The 23,940-nt window shown below is 35.1% G+C and overlaps 2 protein-coding genes across 3 annotated transcripts in view; one reads left to right on the top strand and one right to left on the bottom strand.

Annotated features, from left to right (window-relative positions):
* Window positions 1–23,940, top strand: part of CDC73 (cell division cycle 73) — a 135,229-nt gene that overhangs the window by 58,582 nt on the left and 52,707 nt on the right. The window lies entirely within an intron of this gene.
* B3GALT2 (beta-1,3-galactosyltransferase 2) lies at window positions 9,793–16,742 on the bottom strand. Its single transcript, XM_012772415.3, has 2 exons — window positions 16,125–16,742; window positions 9,793–11,334 (listed from the first exon to the last, which is right to left on the bottom strand). Exon 2 carries the CDS (start codon window positions 11,208–11,210, stop codon window positions 9,942–9,944), a length of 1,269 nt encoding a protein of 422 aa, XP_012627869.1. The 5' UTR covers window positions 11,211–11,334; window positions 16,125–16,742; the 3' UTR covers window positions 9,793–9,941.

Genomic DNA, 23,940 nt, shown 5'->3' with positions numbered 1-23,940 from the left:
TGTCCATTTGTGATCTTTTTGACTTTTGGATATAGGCATTTATGGAAAAAAACTTTCCTCTCAGGACTCCTTTAGCTGTGTCCCACAGGTTTTGGTAACTTGTGTCACCTTTGTCGTTTAGTTCAAAGAATCTTTTGATTTCCATCTTGATTTCCTGGTTTATGAAGTGATCATTCAGCAGAAGGTTGTTTAGTTTCCATGACTTAGTGTAGAAATGAGGACTCCTGTTAGGATTGATTTCTATATTAATTCCATTGTGGTCTGAAAAAGATACATGGTATAATTTCTACTTTTTTAAATTGTTTGAGAGGTGCTTTGTGTCCCAGGATATGGTCAATCTTAGAGAATGACCATGAGGTGATGAGAAGAACGTATATTCAGTGGTTTTGGGGTAGAATGTCCTGTAAATGTCAGTCAGGCCCATTTGTTCTAGGGTTCTGTTTAAGTCCATTATTTCTTTGTTGATTTTTTGGTTGGAGGATCTGTCCTGTGCAGTCAGTGGGGTGTTAAAGTCTCCAACTATTATGGTGTTGTTGTTTATTCTTTTGTTTAGATCCAGTAGTTTCCTTTATGAATCTCGGTGCACCAAGGTTGGGTGCATATATATTTAGAATTGCTATGTCTTCTTATTGAACTGTTCCTTTTACCATTATATAGTGACCTTCTTTGTCTTTTATTACTTTTGTTGATTTAAAAATGAAATTATATGAGATTAGCACCGCCATGCCAGCTTTCTTTTGGTTTCCATTTGCTTGAAATATTGCTCTCCACCCCTTTACCTTTAGTCTAATTGCATCCTTGCATGTTAGATGTGTTTCCTAAAGGCAGCAGATACTTCGCCTATATTTTTTTCCACTCGGCCAGCCTATGTCTCTTGAGCGGGGAGTTCAAGCCATTAACATTTACTGAGATAACTGATAGGTAGGGCAGATTTCTGTTCATTATGTTGGGTTTAACTTTGTTGCTTTGTTTTCTCTCTTGAGCCATTGTGGGCTCAAAGCCCCAGATGGGCCTTGATCTTTAGCTTTTGAGTAGATTTACATTCGTGAGTGTTTATTGTACTGATCTGTGGGTAACACTGTTTTCAGTACTTCTTGAAGGGCTGGTCTTGTCTTGGTGAATTCTCTCAGTCTTTGCTTATCTGAGAATGTCTTGATTTCTCCTTTATATATAAGTCTTTGTTTTGCAGGAAATATGATTCTACGCTGGGCATGATTTTGTTTCAGAAGAGTGAGAATGGGGCCCCAGTCTCTCCTTGGTTGTAAAGTCTCAGTAGAGAAGTCTGGTGTTAATTCGAATTGGCTTTCCCTTGTATGTTACTTGCTTCTTTCGTCTTATACCTCTTAGGAGGGCCTCTTTAGTTGATATTTTGGTCAGTCTGATGAGTGCATGTCGTGACATCTTCCTGTTTACATTGAATCTCCCAGGGGTCCTTTGAGCTTCTTGAACTTGTATATCGAGATTTTGAGCAAGGCCTGGGAAATTTTCCTCTATTACATCTTCAAATAGCTTATCCAACCCTTGAGTGTCTTACTCTTCCCCTGCTCGTAACCCTATAACCATCACATTAGATTTCTTCACATAATCCCATATCTCTTGTAGGCTTTGCTCTTTTCTCTTGTTTCTGTGCTATATCTCTGTGACTGCTTTATTTAATTGGAAGGTGTTATCTTCAATCTCTGAGATTCTGTCTTCTATTTGATCTACCCTGTTCTTGAGGCTTTCCACCATATTTTGTAGTTCCCTGAATTGATTCTTCATATCCAGGAGTTTGGTTAAACTTTTATTCATTGTGTCTATTTCTTTAGTGAATTTTTGTTCCAGGTCCTGGAGTCTTTTTGTGGTTTCTTTGTGTTGTTATTGAGTTGGTATTGCAGGTCGTTGAATTTTCTTATGATCCACATTTGATATTCCTCTTCTGTCATTTTGGTTGCCTGATTTTGGTTGGTGTCCGTTTCTAAGGGGTTGGTGCTCCTCTTTGGGGGGTATGTTTTCCATTTGGTTCTTCATATTTCTGGAGTTCCTTTGCTGATTTCTTCCCATGTCGATAAGTGGTTGTTTCTTTCCTTTAGGTTTTTGTTTGGGTATTCACATGCCTTGTTTAGTTTCTGAGCCGGTAGGTGGTATCTGTGGGTGAGATTTGACCACTCCCTGTATGATGAGTCAGTAGGTTCCATGAAAAGGTTGTGCAGAATGTCTTCCCTGTCAGTAGTTGCACTAGCTTGGGGGAACAGGCTATGCTGTTGTTTTTGTGTCCTTTAACCAGCTCTAGTTCCTCTGGAGAGGCACTCTAGTGCCTCAGGTGGTGGGTGGGGCCGTGGGACTTCCAGGTGTGTCCTTTTCTCCCCCTCAGTGAGTGCTGCTCTGGGAGTCAGTCTGGGCCGAGCTGGGTTGGTTAAGGCTGCCATCAGGCACCACCAGTGCCGTTGGCAGGGTCAAAATTCTGTTCTCTGCTTCTAGGAAAAGCTGTCACGGAGGGGCTGGAATGGCCCCGCTCAGTCAGAAAGTCTACGTGTGGGGGTGGCCTCTGGGGCAGGCCTCGCTTCTTTCTACCTTCCCCAACTCTGCGGCTAATCCTGGACCTCTGCCAGTAGGCCAGACCTCATGCCACCGGGCCTCCCCTGACTGTGATGCTGGCTGGGAGTTTCCCTGCGCAGGAACGCCACCTGGGCTGGGCGTGTGGCCTTCCTTTGGGAGGAGGGTTGCCCTTTAGGATGCTGATCTGCCCCTGAAGGCACACACACCTCAGTAGGCTGTTCTTGTATATCCCTTCTGTGCCCCGGGCAATGCGAGACCTGGGTGCATGGATCTGTTCTGGAGGTCTAACCTCTGGGCCCCAGAGTTCAAACTATATCCCCACCAGGGAGAGAATTCACCCACAGGGAGCCCAAGCTGGGTCTGTGTCTGTCAGCCTCAGGGTCTGCCCCGTGTTCTCCTGGGATCAATGGGCCAGCAGCTCCTGGGAGGGCTGGTGGGTAGGGAGCTCACCGTCTGAGTTCCTTTCAGTCAGCTGTAGGGCCCCAAAAGGTAAGGTCCCTTTTCCTGGAGTTGCCTCTGGCTGGTGGCTATATTGTCTCTGTAGGCAGCCTTGGAATAGTGATGGGGGAGGGGAGAATGAAGCAATATGGCGTCTGCCACGGGGCTCCAGTCTGTGCACAGGGAAGTGCCCCAAGGGAGTTGGGAGCCTGGTGCCGCTTCCGCTACAGGCTTACCGCTCACTGGTGGTGGCCGTCTCTGGGGTGGTATCCGCAGGTCTCTCTACCCGCTGCGGAGCCCACCAGCAGTCCCAGATGCAGGGGAGGGGAAAGTTAACCACTGTACCTACCCTTGCCGCTGGTCTCCTGGCTGCCCCGGAGGTCTCTGCTTCCAGTTCTCCTCCGAAACCTCCTCCCGTGGAGTCTCCTGTGGTCTCAGGTACCCCTCCTTCCAACCCTCGTCCATGTATGCTCGTCTGCTTGCTTCTTTCTTCTAATTTCTGCTAGAATCTGTCTTTTCTGCAGAGACACTCTGTCTGGCGGTGTTTCTCGTCTGCCATCTTGATTATCCTCCTGTGAATCAGGTTCTTAATACAGTGTTTTCTCTTTTGGTAAATGGCATTGTCATCTCTCCAATGTTCAGGCCAGAATCTTGGGCCTCATCCTTGCTGTGTACTCTCTCCCTCATCTCCAGTAAGATCTAGGCATCATTAAGACCTATAAACCTTTTTTCCTAACATCTCTGGGATCCCTTCTCTCCATATCACTATTATACTTGTTCTCACTACAGAGAGAATTTTATTTGATACCATAAAAACTTTCCTTTAAACAAAAGTGTGAGACTGTTTTATTGAGTCAGATTTTAGTTCACTGTTCCTCATTCAGGATTTTTTTGTTTTTTGCTTTTAAAATCAATCTTGAGGGAGACAGACAATAATTTAGAATGAGGTAGAAGATGGATATGGGATCAAAAGATTAGGTTGAGAGATTAGCCTTAACAAGGAAGATAATCATTTATGAGCCTTGTAGCTGGCCAAGGGTTTTAGGGATTTTGGTATTTATCCTAAGTGCATTGAGAAGCTATTGAAGCAGTGTATGACATGAACAGCTTTTTGTTGTTGTTTTTATTTTGAAACAGGGTCTTGCTGTGTTGCCTAGGCTGGAGTACAGTGGCATAACAGCTCACTGCTGCCTCAAACTCCTGGGTTCAAGTGATCCTCCTGCTTTAGTTCCCAAGTAGCTAGAAGTAGAGTATATGCCTGGGTGTGTTTTTTTCCCCCTTGTCAAGATGGGATCTCGCAATGTTGCTCACGGTGTTCTCTAACTCCTGGCCTTAAGTAATCCTCCTGCCTTGGCCTCCTAAAGTGCTGGGATTACAGGTGTGAGCCATTGTGCTTGACAACTTTGTGTTTTGAAAGTACCGTTTGGGCTGTAATACTGGCAACAGATTATGTGGCTATGAGGAAACTTGTTATAAAGGTATTGTAGTAGTTCAAAAGTGAGAGATGCTGTATTAGAGGGGTAAGATGAAGAAAGCAGGTAGCTTCCAGTAAGGATCCAGGTCTTCGGGATAGATGGAAGGTGATTTCTAGTATTCCTTTGTGATCAGTTGTCTGGCATTAGCCATTCAGTGAGATGAGGAATGCTGAAAAAGTATTAAATTTGGGGATCAGAGAAGATAACTTGGGTTTATATATATATATTTTTTAAATGTTCATATACTTACAGACATTCATGCAGACATACAAATATGGTTGACCCTCTGTGTCCGTAGGTTCCATGTGGATTCAACCAACTGTGGATCAAAAATACTAAAAAACAAAAACAAAACCCAAAAACATTTGTACTGAACATGTACAGACTTTTTTGCATGTCATTATTCCCTAACAGCACAGTATTACAACTATATAGCATTGACATCATGTTAGGTATTATAAGCAACCTAGAGATTATTTGAAGCATATGTGAGAATGTGCATATGTTATATGCAAACCCTATACCATTTTATTTATTTATTTTTGAGACAGGGTCTTGTACTGTTGCCTGGGCTAGAGTGCCATGGTGTCAGCCTAGCTCACAGCAACCTCAATCTCCTGGGCTCAAGCGATCCTCTTGCCTCAGCCTCCTGAGTAGGTGGGACTACATGCATGTGCCACCATGCTCGGCTGATTTTTTCTATATATTTTTAGTTGGCCGGCTAATTTCTTTGTATTTTTAGTAGAGAAGGGGCCAACTCTTGCTCAGGTTGGTCTTGAACTCCTGACCTTGAGCAATCCACCCGCCTGCAGCCTTCCAGAATGCTAGGATTACAGACATGAACCACCACTCCCGGCCCTTTGCCATTATATATAAGATACTTGAGCATTTGTGGATTTTAGTATCCACAAGGAGTCCTAGAACCAATTCCCCCAGATAACAAGGAATAACTGTACTTTAAATTAGAAGTTTTGCTTACAAACTTTAATTACAAGCTTTATTTTATTTTTGTAAAATTCATATTTACTCATCTTTTTTTTTTTGCCCAGTTATTAGCTTTCTCTCTTAGGTGTATAGGAGACATTCTCTTCTGTCAGGAAAAAGGCTGTAGCTATTGTTTTGTTTTTTTTTAACCTTGTCATAATACAACCAGATCTCTGATAAAGGAGTGCAATTTTTGTGTGTGTGTGATATATATATATATATTTTTTTTTTTTTGTGGCAGTCTCATTCAGTTGTCCTGGCTAGAGTGCCATGACATCAGCCTAGCTCACAGCAACCCCAAACTCTTAGGCTCAAGTGATCCTCCTGCTTCAGCCTCCTGAGTAGCTGGGACTACAGGCATGTGCCACCATGCCCAGCTAATTTTTTTTTCTATATATATTAATTGGCCAATTAGTTTCTTTCTATTTATAGTAGAGACGGGGTCTCGCTCTTGCCCAGGCTGGTCTCGAACTCCTGACCTCGAGCCATCCTCCTGCCTTGGCCTCCCAGAGTTCTAGGATTATAGGGGTGAGCCACCATGCCCGGCCAAAGGAATGCAATTTTAAACAAATTTTAAGCAAATGTGAAACAATGGGCTAGTTCTTTCTGTTCATTAATTTCTAGGCTCCAACAACATTTTACATTATATCAGGCCCAGACCATCATCTTTGTGGTTACTTTGGGGATATGTTGGCCTTCCTTCATGGTGGCACGACTTTAGGAACACAAGCCCCAAACTCTTGTTTCCCTGATCTCTTCCTAATAATAAGGCATTTATTGCAACATAGTCTCAGCTCCATTATGTTGTATACACAAGCTCTTTTTTGCTTTTCTGAGGCTTGCTGTGGATATTGATTATGAACAGATAATGAAATCTTCAGCTGGTCTTTAACGGAGAAGTTGTTCTTAGATCCCTTCACACCCTGATTTGTTCAATTGGCAGGGCACACAGAGGGCATTGTCTTACAGAACATTATGGAATCCTCACAGGAGCTAGGAACAATTGTATTGTTGTAAAATTTGCTGGTGGTAGGGATTCTGTCCCATTTTAATATTTGCTGTACATTACCTGCTTTATGGGAGTAATGCCACATTGACATTCTCTGAGGTATATTAGAAATATATTTAGATAGGGATTTTGGGGGAAGGAGCTTTTAAAACCTAGATAAATTTAAATAGTGAAATTTCTTAGATAAACAGGAAAAAAATTTTATCTAAATAAGCTAAACAGGCTTTACCACCTCATAGCAAAACAGTAGGTGAATAACAGTAGGATGAATAAATGTAGTGCCACTTTTGTTTTTTAAAAATTATCAATTGTGCTTTAAAGGAACCACATTTTATATTTTTTAAGTGCCACTTGTCTGTGTTTACAGATGTACCTTAGGGCCCTAAGTAGCAAGAGATAAGCAAGTAATGCACATGCCTTTCAAAGGTTCTGGTTACCATTTATAAACAACTGAAAAGAAGAGAAAAATAACCTGGGGATCAGATATTCTCCCCTTTTCCTTCTCTTTGTTTGCGCCTCAGGTGCCCTTCCATCATGTGAAAATGGCTGTGAAGCCTGGAGGCCCTGGCAAAGGAGGAAGAACAAGCAGAGAGTGGGAGAATAGAGGCACAGGCCCGTTTTGCTTAGCTCTTTAGACTTTTAGCAACTGTCATATGTGAAATATGTAGCAGAACAGCATAATTATTAAGAACATAGTCTTTGAAATGGAAACCTGCTGCTTTACTAGCTGTGTGATCTTAGATATTTAACCTCTCCCATGAATCTTTCTTTTTTATCTCTTAGTGTTGTTTATGAGGATTATATGAGATCATATATGTGAAGTGTTTTAATACAGTACAGTCACACTGCTTATTACACAGTAAATTGCTGACTGTGCTGCTGCTATTGGTACTGTTTTTGAAGGATTTGCTGGAAATAGATATTAATAAAATTTCAGTTGAGATTATATGTGATTATGCTATATACAATGAAGTGAGGAGAAATCTAAAAAATTATTTGGTCGAATTACAATTTCATTACTTCAAACCTTGATTGAAATAAACTAGTGTTGTAAGTATTGAAGGTTTTTGGTGTTTTCATCTTCTAAAATACCTATTAACACTTTGAGCAAAAAATTACATAGTTGTTGCTGTAATCTTTCCTTTTACCAAATGGTAATACTGTCATTTAATTTTATATTTTTATGTCTGCAAAAACTACATAGTACTGGGATGAAGAAGGCACAATTAAAAAGTGGTGAGATGTTTAAATACATTATCTTGAGCATTTTGCTCAAGAAATCAACTTGCATATTGTTGAGAGTGAAAAGTCAAAAATAAATTAATAGTAGAATATTTATTTTAAAATAAGGATTTTCAACAGTACTCAGACTTTATTTGATCCAGACCCCTTTGAGGACTCGGAATGTCATAAGGTTATCATTATTTTCCAAGACAGTATTATTAGGAATATAGAAATGATTTTAAATTGATACCTGAGATAGGAGGAATTTAGGTGTTTGTTAAAAAATCTGTTTTTCATAAGCCAATTTTTTTTAAACTTGAATTTTTCCAGAAGGAAATTACTATCTTGAAAGATCCTGCACTATAATCATAATTTGTACAAATAGCACTTGGGTTCTTGTTTCTGTGTACACACACACACACACACACACACACACACAAATACTCCTTTTTTTTTTTAAACTTCTGAAGTATAAATCAGAAAACATTACCTTGAGAGAAGGATTCCTTTTGTCTTTCATCAAACTTACTGATCTAATTTGGTGTTACCTTCTCAGTGTAACTTTTATTTAGTGATTTTGATGTTTCTGTAATCATATAGAGTGAGAGAGAAACAGACTTGAACCAAGAACTAGGGGGTGTTATATATCAGGTTTCAGGATTACTGGACATATAATAGAATAGAACACTTAGGCTATTGATTTGAAAGTCAGAGAGAAATTGAATGTTAATAGAATTCAACATAGTAAATAAGTACTTAAATAGTTTTTTTGATTTTCTACCTTAACAGATGTTAACAGTTCTGTTCTCGTGTTTTATTCCTTCATAGTAGAATCAGGGATAAAAATGATTATTATTAGACTAAGAAACATTCTAAATTAAGATGAATAAATTTACATACTTATATAGAATAAAAACACTATTTTAAAGTTACTGGGTTGGTATTTCTTGATTTGAAAATTTATGATGGAGCCAAACAAAATTACTGTGAAAATATTTGTATTATAACACTCAGTAAAGTTTTTTGTTTACCATTTTTTATTAAAAACTTGATAAAAGTCCATTGTATACATTGTTCATCCTAGAATCAAGTGTTCATCAAACATTTGTAGTTTCCCCCATCCCTCCCAGGAAGGTTTTTAACTGGTGATGCAGAATATTTGTCATCTACCAAATTAAAAACTACAGGTTTGTAAACTCGGCACTCAGATAAAGAAATAGGTGCCATAAAACGATTAAGTATTGGCATTTGTACCCCTGCTGTCAGGAAATAAACTTCCCGTATGTTGCAGTTTGGCAGACATGCATCTTAAAAATGTATTGAATGAAATTGCACCTGCCCTCTTTGTTTTTTTTTTCAGCAATACAACCTATTTGTGCCTTTAGGTGATTGCTTTTGCTTCAGTTATTTTTGTAGATGTACTTGAAGTCAGATATACTTGAAGTTAAATGGTGATACTCTTTAGGAGTGCAATGATTGATCTAATTGAATAACTCATTGAAAAACTAGTTTGGCCCTTAACACCAATGAGGAAACAGTTTGTCTATTTTGAAACATTTAATAACTTTTTTTATAAAAACTTGAGCCTGAGACACATTTTTTACATTTTACCACATCATGTCAAAATAATTTCCCCCAATATGTGGATTGATAAAGGAAATTAAAATGAATATTTCAATTACTTTCAAAAAGTAAATACTTTGATGAGAAGTGCATTGACGAAACATCTGAGCTTTATGAATGTATTTATGGAATAACTCAACTAAATCTTATTGCATGGAATACAGTTTTTAGAACCCTAGAATAGTCAGGTCAGAAAATTTGTCCTTTGCTCAGTTACAAAGTTTCCTTAAAATTGATATTAATGTTTTATTTACACTTAATTATGTATTAAAACAAAAAGCTAAATATAAAATGGAGAGTCTTTTGACTATCTTCATTTTTTAAATTAAAATTTATGTGGAAAATATATGCAAATATGTTTTATTGGCCCCTAACATGGAGCTTGAACTGTTAATTTATGCATGCTTGTTATTGCATGTTAATACACAGAATCCCCTTACACAGGTTTTTATAGATTCTTTTGGGATACTTTTTTGTCATATAATGTTGTAGTTTAAGAATTACCTTTTCCAGAAATGAAAAAAATAATTTTTGAACTCCTTTATGTGATGAATTTTAACTAAAACTTGTCCTATGGGTATAATCAATTTTAATTATACATGCTTTTAGCAATATTTACAGATTGCACATTTGAAAAAAAGTTGTCTTTTCTAGTGTAGTTTACGGTGGCGATACCTGCCTGCCTTTTCTTTTGCTGCGTTGGCACAGGCGTTGTGCTTATTTTGTTGTAAATGGTTCCAGTATTTTATCAGTTCACTAGGCTGGAACTGATGAGAGGTAATTAGGTGGCTGTATTTACAGCTTGAGTAAGAAACTCGCCAGTGATTGAAAACAAACTCATTGGGAGGGGGCACAGGATCAATTCTCAACTTGGCAAGACAGATCCCTACATACACATCTTCCAAGTGCAAACGGCGGATACCTAAAGAAACTTTAAAAATCTTTTCTGCCAGATCTCCAGAGAAAACATAGCCAGTTCCAGAACAGAAGACAGGGTAGCGTTCACTGGGGTAGAGGTCTGGTGGCATGTACCACTTGCTATCTTTGTTTCGGTTAGGTGCATATCCTCGCATTAGGTAACCAGTAAAATAGTTATGTCTAGGAGGCAGGTCTGGCTTCAGTAATTTATGTATTAAATATTCAGTGTTGACAAACATGTCACTGTCAGTTTTCATAACATATGGAATATGTGGACAGTATGTCGCAACCCAGTTCATACCCATTAGTGTTTTAATGGTCAAATTATAATATGTATCTAAGTATTCCTGTTGAATTATGTCATGATATTGTCTGCTTTCTTCCAGTATTGCACGTTGAAGATAGCCATTTAGCTTAATACTTACGCCCAACAAGAAAATTCGTGTGATTTGGATACCAGGTGCTAGACTTTCGTTGCCCCAAGTTTGCCGAATAGCTCTTCTGGCTTCTATTTGTCCAGGCTCTGCAGCTATTAGCAGTATTAAAAAAGGGCTTTTCTCCTGGCATTTTTCAGGCTCATTGATAATGTATTTGAAATGGTAAGAATTTGGATGTCCAGTACCTTTTTCATTGTAAATACTTCCATTGGCACTAAGTGTATTCTCCAGGCCTGTAACTCCTTGTGGTGACAGGTCTGTATTATTAGAGTTAGTTGCTGTTTGAGGCCTCAGAGTTTGAGGGACTGTTTCTTTCCAGATGTTTCGAAGGGAGCTGTGGTTTGTCTCACTCTTTGTAGAACGAAATCCTCGGAAAGTGTATGTAACAGGGTTTTCTTTGAATCCATTTCTGCCTGGCAGCCAGTCATGATGATTAAAAAACAAAAACACAGCAAAAAGAAGCACTAAAGAAAGTACTCCGATAAGATGGGTACGGAACAGAGACCTTTTGGCATTCCAGGTCATCTTTGCAAAGCAGCAGTGTCTTCTCCTGCACTGAAGCATGTTGTAAATGTCTGGTAGTGGTATATGAGATATTGGTGACTGAAAATGTTATCTTCTTCTGAATCAATACTGTTCTTTGGCAATCATTTTCTAATTTGATCACGTCGTGTCCCTCGCAGTCATGCTATAAAGATGAAGCATAAAAGTTTACAAAATGCTAAATCTTACATAACTACCTAAAAGGGACTTTGGATGCTAATAAAATTAAGGCAAATACAAATTTCTTAAGCTGTGGAAATATGATAACCCAGGAACAAAACTTATAATTTGTTTCCCATTGTGGCAGCATAACAACATCACTGAGAACAGGATTAATTTCTTTAACAATATACCTTTGTTGCAAAAGGATCATTTAAAAGAGATATGTTGGATTAATTTTCTTCTACTTATTTCAATGTCTTAGTACTTCCAGTTATTTATACTTTTGACCCAAGTTAAAGATTTAAAAGTTGTATGCATGTAGAGAAGAAAAATGTTTCTGGATTCCTGAAAAAGGCCACGTAGGAAGGCCTGGAGAGCAGATGGAAATTTTATTGGCATTAATTAAAATTGATTTGACATACCATTGATGGTATGGTGCACAGTCAGTGGCCTTTTTTGTAAAATGGTCATGTATCAGTTGTGGGACAGACGGTGCAAGGTTGGTTGTGGCAGAGTTCTGTTAGTCACAGTGCACTGCTTGGCATGTTTCCACTGGCTCCTACTGTGTTGAGAAAGTCAATGAGAAGATGTACCTGTCAAAATTAATTTTCAGGGTCCAGTAACTTCAGTGTAGGATTTTTAGACAATAAGAAATGATGAACATTTTAAAGTACTCCTCTCTGATTTTAACCTTATGCATGTATGAAGTATTCAAGAGATCACTGTTCTTACTTAGACTTAAAATTGATTATAAAATAAAGCATGTAATTATCTATATCTATGGCTTTGCCAGAACATTATCACTTATCTCTGTGTTAGAATTAAGCCAAGAACTACCTTGAACAGTCTTTCCAGGTTTCCTACAAAATATAGGTAATAGCTACTGATATATCTAAGTACTTAACTTTTGACATTTATTTGAAATATATTTTTAAGTTCTTGAGTTATGCTGTCTTCTAAGAATTTGTTAAATTTTTAGGACTTCTAAAATAGCACAATAGTGCTCAAGATTTTAAAAAAGGTTATAAGATGTCAATATGGGAGATTCATGATGCCACATATGAAGAACTGGTTACGTTGTCTTGCAACAAGGTTTTCTGTGCACAGCACAAAGTTGTATATGTTTGTTCTTACTTTTTTCTGTTTGTTCTTAGTTTTTCTGGACCAAGGTATGAGGGGTGTAGAGGTGGGCAAAGAGCTGTAGTTTGAATTCCATTAAGAGAAAAAAGCATTTTGGGAAGAGGGACTAATGAATGTGTAATTTTTATTTTTTTCAACTTTTTATTATGAAAATTATGTCTTTAAGCAAAATAAAACTAATTAAATAATTTTAATGCAGAATCATTTGCTTATTTGAAATTATAGTATATATGTATATACATGTGTTCATTTAGCTTTTATTTTAGGTAATAGACTGATCTAAAAGACTATATCTAAGGCTGTTCCTGGTGATCATTTTAAAAGTGAAATTCAAAAATATAATATGAAAATACTTTGAAATATAAATATCCACAAACAGCAATACAAGGTCAAAAAATTAAATATAAATCTAGCTAATGTACCACCAGGCTACATTAATATGTAGTCCAACTGCTGCCACTATATGTGTGTGCAGGACAGAGATAAATCAAATAAACTATTTTAGCAACAACCATAGTTAGAATAGCAACTCAGGGCTCAAGAAATCAAAGATATTTCTAAAATTTTACAAACCTATCAAAGATCCTGATTTTTCCTCAGTTTCACACCAGAATTCAACAGCTTATTATTTAATAATCACATTCAGTATCATGTGATATTGAGAGATTCATGGTTAAAAAAATTTGTTTAACTCTGACATAATATTTAATTAACATGGAAATTTTCATGTAACTGAGTAGTTACAGAGTAAAACTCATAAATAGTGTTAAGTACTTGGAAAATACTAATTGAAAGTGTTAGGCATAAATGAATGAAAGTACTATTCTAGTAGCAGCCACTAGGAGGAGCAAGTGGGTGGGAATTTGAACGAATTTCTAACGTGTTATAGTATAGATACCAGCGTTTAAAAATTTCTAGTTTCTGAGATTACATAGTACTTTTAGAAGTTATAATATTTCTCAAATGTAAAAAATCATTTAATCATTTTGAGAGATATGAATTGAGTGTTTTTAAGTTTGGGATTTAAAAAACATCTATTTTGCTATTTATTAGAGTTTATTTACATGAATTTTAATCTCACATTACTATAATGAAGACCAAGGCTATTCACTGTACCAACAAAACATAGTTTTTCTATGAGCTAAGCTGCAAATAATACAGCTGAGCATTCTGATTTAGAAACTAATTTTTTCCTTCTTGTACTTGTAAATAGTTACCCGTTCTGTTTAGACCAGGGAACTATTTTTAAGCTTTTATTTCTGAATGGTATATTAGATAAATAGTAATGACTCCCCCTCTACCTCATAAAGAGACCAGTAGATATAAGAGTTATGTGTGTAAATTTAAAAGAAAGAAAAGCTGCTTTTTAAATTTATTTGATTATCTATCTGGTCTAAGTATTACAGAGATAAATGTATTAGCTTTCTGTTGATATAATAATGCTTGGAATCTGGTTGAAGTCCAATCATTTAGATTTTTTGAAAGTGTAAATTTGATGGTTTAAAAAGCAATAAATATAAGGTTAGATGTTTGAATGACTGAATAAAGGACTAAAATGAATGGAGGAAAAGAATCATAATTATTTTTATGAAAACAGTATATCTGACGTGATGTCTCTAAAGTATTTCATTGTTACAGAAAACAGCAAATTATTATATATTGTAATCTAACATACGTAATTTTGGTCCTAGTATTTTATAACATTGTGTGGTAAATATGCATCTTAATTAAACTTCGTGATATTTGTACATTTGTAAATATTAAGCTGTTGAGGCTAAATGAAGTCTGTGTTTCTAGCTTTTAAAAATTCTTTATTAAAAGTTTCTCAGGTATTATAATTTTTCTGTTAAAAAGAAAAAAATTGAAATAACTTTTTCCTTTTATTAAATGATAAAATTATTCTCTAGTTATTGCCTATTTTATTTTAATTCTTGAAAAGTGAGAACAGAACAAGAAAGAAAGTTAAAATATTTTGGTATGCAAAATACTTTTGCACTTCTTACATTTTCAGAATAGAAATAGTTTTGATTCTGTCTTATTCTTTTTTGATAATATTTTCAAGTTATTAATGTATATTTACATCTAAAGTTCATGGAGATATTGTCACTGTAAAATGCTGTTCATTATACATAACTACAGTTTTTATCATTTGGCTTTTAAAAAGTTGATATCTTTAGTCTATTGGAACAAACAGTCCTAGATTTAAGTGATGCTTTAATAGAGAAACTTATACACTTTAGTTTTGAGATGTCTAGTTTATAAAACTACTGAACTGATGACTTTACCATTGAGAGATAAAGGTATCAAGAGGTACTTGAGATTTTTTACAACCATATATTTCCAGTACTATTTGATTTTAGTGTTTAGATTAGAATAAAAATTCATGGTTATGAGTGAGAGCTGATGTTGAGATGTAATAGGGCCTGGTAAACTTGTTCCATCTTGATTTCGGAATGCAGTGCTTACGTATGTCTTAAAAATGTTTGCCTTTTGTGATTATTAAATAATAAGCTGTTGAATTCTGGTGTGAAACTGAGGAAAAATCAGGATCTTTGATAGGTTTGTAAAATTTTAGAAATATCTTTGATTTCTTGAGCTCTGAGTTGCTATTCTAACTATGGTTGTTGCTAAAATAGTTTATTTGATTTATCTCTGTCCTGCACACACGTATAGTGGCAGCAGTTAGACTGCATATTAATGTAGCCTGGAAGTACATTAGCTAGATTTATATTTAATTTTTTTGACCTTGTATTACTGTTTGTGGATATTTATATTTCAAAGTATTTTCATATTATATTTTTGAATTTCACTTTTAAAATGATCACCAGGAACAGCCTTAGGTATAGTCTTTTAGATCAGTCTATTACCTAAAATAAAACCTCAGTATATCAGATAGTGGAATTTTTAGCAACTATTGATATCTCTTTGTTGAAAGTTGTATTCATGGACACTGTAATAACATGTGACTCTATTGTGGTTATGCATAAACTTACACTACCTTATGTGATCCTATGCTAAGGCTTTCCTTTTAGTATCTTCTTATAGCTCAGGAATACTTAAAATTTGTTGATACTATGAGGTTGTATTCATTATCTTTATTTAGGGAGATATTGGAGGTTTTGTTGCTAAAAGCTGTTTTATATTAAGATTTTGTTTTAAAAAGACTTTGGGAAAAACTCAATATTAAGATTATCCTAGATACTATTTAATGTAATTTCACTGCATTGTCTCTTTTGATAGCCATTTTTAAGAGAGCACTTTAATTTACTAGATAAGGATTCTGAATGACTTAATTTGATAAAGGTTTGCTATGTTTTCTATTGGGGGGCTACAGATTTTTTTTTTTAAGTTTAATTTTTCAGAGAATCGTTTAAGCACATACTATTATTATTTACCTTTTCCCTCTTATATGTCTATAATACGGAATTACTCCAAGGTACATATTTAGCTGAATAAAAGCAGTGACAGCTTGTCTTCTGAACAATGACAATTTTTAAAATTATATATTAAGAAACCCTTTCATACTTTCAAGGGCAGTGAACTGTATAAACTTGTTTATCAGATTTCAGTGCCTCCAGGGCTATAAAAAGGTAACACATTTAAATGAATATCATACACAAGATATCGACATACCTTTCTTGGTCAGGCCATTTATGTGCAGAGGATTATGCCCACTGAAAATACTTTTGGCACGCCATCACTTCAGCAAAAAAGATGCTATCGAACATGCGCACATCCCCCAACAGTCTGCCTCCTGCGATTGCTTTTCACAGTATCCAAAGTGTCCATCTGTCTGCTTGTCTTCCAGTTACCCTCCTTGTTCATATGGGTCCTAGACGTCCGAAATTTTCCCTTTCTTTCATTTTCTCTCTCTTTTGTTAAACAAAAGAGCTGTAGTTGTCTGTTCTATTTGGAGCACTGTTGACTCTTCCCGACAGTTGATGCATTGAAGGTTTTTACATCTGCTGTTTTCCTGGCTGGACAATGCAGTGCTGTGTTCTCTTCTCAGTATCCATATTTCTAGTAATAACACTGAGCTGCAATGTAAAGCAGCCAGAGCTAGACTGTAGTGCTTCGATTGTATTGGAAAAGAATAGGATTTACCTCTTTTCTTTCGTTGTTGCCTGGCAGCTGCAGGAAGGATTTTGAGCAGTTTTGCTGAGGTTTTAGTCTATAATATGAAATCCACGGTTCCTCCGCTGCTGCACAGGCAGGCAGCAGTTTAAATGTGGGCTTGACAGATGCTCTCTCTGACAGAGCAGAATTTAACGTCACTGCTTGGCTGAATCCCACGTGATTGTTTGCATTCATTTTGACTAAAAATCTAAGGTAGGGAGAAGTGTAGAGATTTTGCTTCCCTGTGATAAATTATATACATTCAGTACAAGTATAGTGATGAGTGAATAATATGAAAATGGGATATTTATGAAATGAATGGCTATTTTATTTTTTGCCGCATATTTCCTTTTTTTACTTTATGCTTAAGTACAGACTTAATGTTTTCTGTTAGATGCTGTTTTTCATGTTTCTTACATGCTTTTATAGGGTATAAGCAATATAAGCTTTTATATATAAGTTGATATAATTTAACCCCTTCAGTGCACCCCCTCCTCCTGAAGTTTTTTTCCTCAAATTGCTCTGGTTTTAATAACATCTAGTTAAGACTCATAAATCATTTATCTTTGTAATTTAGACTTTCCCCTGTTTTCTGGGGTTTATATAAATCAGTTGCTGTGGATTGCTTTACTCATGTGTGATGTGATACAGCCCTTTTTTTTTTTTGCTTTTATGTGGTTTCTGGTGTTCTTGAAACGAGTAAAGATTAGTTTAAATCATTGGCATTTAATTTTTATTTACTTTTCCTATTCTTTAAAATTACATCTATTAATAGCAGAACTCAACAAAATAATATAATAGATATAGAACACTTATGCAGAATCTTTTCGGTGAGTAATGAAATTTTACTAATTATGTTTACTTACTCTAATATTTCAAGATGATTTAGTAACTTACCATGAAGCAGATTTTGTAAGCACGACATACTCTGAAATCTTTCTTTAATAAGGTTAGTTTCCTGGGCACTTTGGCACCTTGCTTCTTTTTTCCTGCAGAGCATTGGTGCAGGTGTGTGTGTGTGTGTGTGTGTGTGTGTGTGTGTGTGTGTGTGTCTGTCTGTTTCTTAAATAGCTATTATTATCAGTTTTTCCTCTGAGACTCTAGGGACAGTAAATAACTCGTAGAAATTTATGGTTTTGGAGCTGAAGCTATGTTTATAGTTGTACATACTCTTCATCTCATCTGTCTCTCCCAATATTGCCTGCTATTTCAAGTGAATATAGATTTATATTTTCTCTAATATTCTAGATATCTTTATTCTCATATTTTTTATTTTTAATTCAGTGGCCACTAGCCATGTTCTAATTATATTTTTGAGCTTTGCTGATGAAATGTGCTTTGTAGTTTTAGGAACCCCAAGACTGTTTGACTTTCTTAGGAATGTTAGAATGAATATTACAGAAAAAACAGATAATTTTATAAATGGAAACTAAGGCCCTAGAGCTTTGACTTTTCCTAGTTAAGTTTGAAGGACAGGACTAAAACTCAGATTTCTTAGCTTAAGTCCCTATATACACTCATACTACAGTGCTCACAGCTTTTTTTTTTAAGTTAGATAAATTAGGTAACAGAGTAATGCTTAAGAATCCACTTAAAATAACTTATTTTCCAAAAGTACAAATGGATTTTTGTAGACCATATTTATTTATTGGTGATTCCTTATATAGGATTTGACTATGAAGCTAGCAGCAGTGACTATTTATTGTTTACCTAAAATCAGATTGTGTACTAAGCCTACCTGAGCTTACCTGCTATGTAAGTGACTTTTTCCTTAAAATAATTTTACTATTGTAATACCCATTTAAAAGATGAAGAACCATTAAGTAGAGTTGTTAACTAATTAACTCAAATATCAGCTAAATAGTGATGAGAAAGAGGCCAAGTTGGGAATTGAAACAAGATTAAGTTATTATCCTCTGTTGTTAAACATTACAGTACATGGCACTGCTGGAGAAATTGAGGGAATTTTTCTTTTTGATAACACTGGTATAACATACCCAGGAATCATAAATAGAATTATTAATATAAATGCATATTTATATTTTCACTTTATTCACCCTTATAAACAAATATGTATTGGTCAATTACTGCCTGTCAACATTTGCATTTAAGCACAGCTTATTAAATGTTGGGGATATAAAGATGATTTTGACACATTCCTTACCCCTTTATCCAGGGAGAGATAAAACAATTAGTTTTGCCAATTCTTTTGATGGGACTTTATTTTTTTGATGCCTTACTGGGTTTATTATGGATCTTGATTATTAAGAGAGTTATATGGGTAATCTGTTCATTAGTGGTTCCCTCCAGTATTGGTTTGAACTCTTGAGTTTCCAGTAAGTTTTTCTTACCTATGTTTGCTATGGGGCAAGTGTTTATACAGCAAGAGCCTTCTAAAAATTGCTTAACAAAAGCTGCCTGTGTACTTAACTGGAATTTACTTTAAACTCCTAAGTATACTGCAACCTATTTTTTAAGTTTAAGTTAAGCTGGTTAAGAACTTTACATAAAAGTACAGAATAACAGAGCAGGCATGAGATAAAAGTTCCTTTAGTGAGTTTTTCTAGCAACCTACATGTTCCAGTCAAGAGAAACTGTAAAAATCTTATGACAGGCAAGCTTGTAGAAGTTCTTCCTTTAGTCTGGTTTCTTTTAACATCTGAATTCTATGGTTAAACTAAGTCACTAAATGTGACAGGTTTCTTTGTCAGACTCTGCAAACTGGCAGCTATTTTGTTAAGTTTTATGGTTATAAATGGCTTGTAATTGTTACTTGAATAGTCTATTTTTAATCTTACAACACATCCCCAGGGGAAAAAGAGGTAGCCATTACTATAGATATAGATATAGTATGGCTAGAACTCCAGGCTAATTTTAGGATTCTCTTGGGCATGTCTAGAATACCCCTTAAGTAGCCAGAATTTAAGGACAGGATTTGTAATGCCTCCTAATTCTCAATTTTTACTGGGTATAGAAATAATTACCATTTTACTCAGAGAGCTAATTGTTTCTGAATGATTGATTCATCATGATGAATCAGATACAAATTTTCTGTTCCAGTACTCACTAATAGTCACTCGTGGAGTTATATCATCTTTTTATATAGGTATATAAATTCAACTGTATGTCCATGATAAAAAGATTGCAAGAGAAACAGGTAGGGGGAGAACACTTCAGCTAGGGTGGTGATTCCCATTTAGTGGGAATAAACAAATATCCTTGAGTAATATGAGAAGGGAGCCATAAATCTGGTCTTACCTACATTGGTCTCCATTCCTGTTTGTGCTTTAGTATGAGTAATTGGCTACTGAATTCCTGAATTCATTTATTTCAGCTTGTGCTCACCACAAGACCTAGCTATCTTTTCCAATGCTGAACAGAAGTCTTAATGTTTTGGGTTAGGTGTGCTTTCCACCATATCACTCTGAAAACTCATTTGACACAGTTATTTAGAGAATAGTTTTAGTTTTATTGAGGTCACTAAACAATTTTGCATAGTAATGTTTGCTTGGAGTTTATCCCTCTTAACTGTTTTGATTTAGAACCAGATGCAGTCTTGTTTCATTACATCTAGACAAATTGTTTATTTTGATTATTTATTGTTAGTAAATAGTTTTTCCTTTTTGAAGAAAACTGTTTATTAAAAGATTATGATTTTCCTCTAAAGTCAATAGATAATTTGTGAACCAGTTTAATGTTTCTTTGAATTTACAAAGCAAGACATTAGACAGAGTGCAAATTAGCAATCTCAGAATGGCCACAAGTGTCAGTGTTTGCCTGCCTTACTTTTCTCCTCCAGTTTTTACCAAGTTAGGCAGCAGATACTCATGTTGCTTAAGAATTTCTTTGAGCTTCAAAACAAACCTAAATTTAAATATCTTTTTCAGGACCAATTATAGACACCTTTATCTGCTTTAATCCTTGCAAACTATTAACAGTAATTAAGCATTTAAAATCATCAGTGATTTGGCAAAATACTTTATTATACTTGTATATTCTTTGGTTTCTCTGTAGCATAGCTATTTCAGTCAGGACTGTTCTTGGTTAGAGATATGGTTCTCAATGGGGGTAGTATTGGAGGTAGTAGTACTGCTTTTAAGGAAGTATTCTAGAAATTTGTGAGAGTGTTTCTGGTTACTAGAATGATTTAAGGGCATTTAGTGAGTGAGGCCAGGGTAGGTAGTAGTCCTGTAGTTTGTGGAACAGTCTTTGTAAACAAAGACTAGTTCTGTGTTCTGCAGGACTTCTGACTTTCCTGTTGGATATCTGTGTGGGTGAAAGACCTTTATAATTAAGTGATCTAAAACGTAATTGAAATATAAAGTATATTTTGCACAGCTTTAACATGTACTAAATTCTTTAGGAATGTAACTGGGAAGCTTATACTTTAAATTGTTCTGAACTTGGCCGGTAGTGCACCATTTCAGAAACCAAATGATGTTCGTGATAATTAAATCACCAATACAATATACTAGTCTGTGGGCATTTGTAATTGTCATATTCACTGTGACTTTATGTGTAGGTAATTAGCATCTGGTTAGTTCATTATGTCTTAATCATGTCTAAGACTTACATACTAAAATACATATTTTTATCATAAATTTCTTTTTAAAAATTTCTTCTTTGTATTAGTATATTGATTTTAAAAAATAGATGTGTAGATTGATTATATTACCTTTGTGTTTTCTTTCAGGTACTTAGAGGGGGTCAGTGTAAAGTATTTTTTATATAAAGGGGATGTATTAAATTTGAAAGGGCTGTGATGACTGCTGGGTCAGCATCTTTGAATAAATTATTTCAGACACTTTCCCCCCCAACTCCCTGCAAACCCAACACATTGTCTATCTTTAAAAACTTTAACACTATTAATTTATTACACAGTATAATAATAATTGTAAATCAAGGTAGACATAAAATATTCAAACTAAAAAACTCCATTAAAACTGCAGAAAGAAGCGTAATTACCCAAAAATAAGTTATTAGTATCAGAAAATATTCCTTAATTTAATAGCTGTAATAGATAAGAAAGTAAGTGTTGAAAGTAAGTAAAAGGATGTTTTCCCCAAAGGGCTTCTTTGAAGAAAGAAGGGAGCATTGAGTTTACTTGATTCTAAATTCTTGTAGCTATATTCAGTATAATTGTTTATAGTCTGATTGAAAATAGGGACTTTAATATAAAGAAACTTTTGCAAAGCAGAAAAGAGGCATGCAAAGGTTATAGGATAATGGAAAGGTAATGTTTGATTATTGTTTTATCTCTGCGACACCCTTACCCCATTCTTGGGCTTTGTAAGGGATTCACTTATATTCAGCAAATACATTGAGCAATTTTTATATGCAGGTTGCAGGGGGATGGTGAGATTCAGCATTAGGTTCCTTTCTTTCAAGAATTGATAGCCTTGATGTAAAATAACTGGAAATAAATGTTATATAGTTATTTAAATTTTTGCCTTCATGTAAAAACTCTTTTGCCATCTGTTATGATGGTGTCACCCAAATTTCACAAGGTTTTGATACTTTTGGTCTTTCCAGTTGTACTTGGTTAGTATTAACATTTTTATCCTTTTAATTTCTCATGAAGTTCCAATATTTTTAATCTCCTCCAAATAAGATGAGATCTCACAGAAAATACAGTTGCTGAGTTTTAGCAAAATAAAATGAATGTTCTTGTATTTGTTTGTATCCTCCTTTTATCTCCTTGATTATTTATAAATAATGTTATCTATTTCTTTTTCATTAATTTTCTCATAGTTGACTTTTTTATCTATATTTCCTTCCTGACTTTTTACAGAATTTGTATTTATTAGTATTTCTAGAATTTATGATGTTCCAGAAAACACTTAAGTTGACTGTTGTGTTTGTGTGTGTGTGTTGGCGGAGGTTCAGGTAGTTAAGTCTCTGTTACAGTGTACCTTCCTCAGTCAGTGTATTGAATCAGAGTAAATGTTTTCTTTTAAAACTTACAGTATTGCTATTTCTCTTTCTAGCTGTATTACCAGTAACTGTTATTCTGTGATTCCCCAAACAACCAAATTAATAACAGATTTGAAAACACGTGTCCTTTGAAAGAAGGAGCTGGGCAGGGAATATGTTTTTATTCACATAGAACAAAAGAAGAGCAAGTTTATATGCCTATATCATTATACCGTCTTCTTTGAAGAAACCCATATTGGATTATGTCTTCACACTTGATCAGTTAATTAGACATTAAAGTTGTACTATAATCACATTGTTCTTAGTGAAAAGGTATTGCTTACATTAGAAAAATGGAATTTCAGAGCAGAATTGGACCTCTGAGGTCATCTAAGAATTGATTTTCCTCATTTTACAGATGAAGTAACTAAGACTCTAAGAGGTTGTGGTTTTCTCAGTGTTCCACACTTAATATGGCAGAGCCAAAGCTAGAACCTAGATCTTGAGAAAATGCCTCTAGTTATATCATTGTATTTATTCTTTTAGTTCATGGACCCATAAGTTACACAAATGATGTTGTGGACCATCTACCTTACCCACATCTTTCTGCCACTATAAAAATAATTCTGCCAGTTTTAAATGAAGAAAGATAGTGCTTTTATTAAACCTCAGAGAGATGTATAAAAGAATTGTTCGCTTGTGCCAGAAGATATGAGATCATTATAGACTTTGATATTAAAAGAGATCAATGCACATTCTTTGAATTGTCACTAATTGCAATTCTGTGATAAAACATTTCAACTACATTCACATGGATGTCATCAGACAAATAAATGAATAAATAATCAAGATATCAGATAAATAAATGAAAAAAAGGGCATTTTCCTATATAGAAGAATACTTTTAAAGATTTTGTAATCTGTCTAACTCTTTTTCTCTGTTTTGATTAAAATTTTATTTGCTATATTCTGGGTTTTCCATAGAAACAGAGCCAATGGAATCTGTATCTATATCTGTTTATAATTTATGTAATAAATCTCTTTGTGTGTTACATATATGTGTAAAGAGATTTAGTATATTAGTTATTAGTATTTATTAGTATGTTAGTAGGTTATATATAGTGTATATAAAGTGATTTATTATAAGAAATTAGGTCAGACAGTTATAGAGCCTATAGAGTCCCAGGATCTGTTGTCAGTAAGCTGAGAGTGCTTTCTCTCTTACTCTACCTTTTTGTTTTATTCAGACCTTCAGCGAATTGGATGAGGCCTACCCACGTTAGAGCTGGCAATCTGCTTTATGCAGGCTAATGATTCAGATGTTAATCTCATTCTAGAAATACCCCCACAGACGCACCCAGAGTGTTTAACCAAATATCTGGGCACCCCATGGCTCAGTCAAGTTGACACATTAAAATTAA

Source organism: Microcebus murinus, chromosome 23 (genome assembly GCF_040939455.1).
Source record: "Microcebus murinus isolate Inina chromosome 23, M.murinus_Inina_mat1.0, whole genome shotgun sequence".
Classification (NCBI taxonomy): Eukaryota; Metazoa; Chordata; class Mammalia; order Primates; family Cheirogaleidae; genus Microcebus; species Microcebus murinus.
The sequence above is the reverse complement of the archived record's forward strand: the minus strand, read 5'-3'. Positions and strand labels throughout refer to the sequence as shown.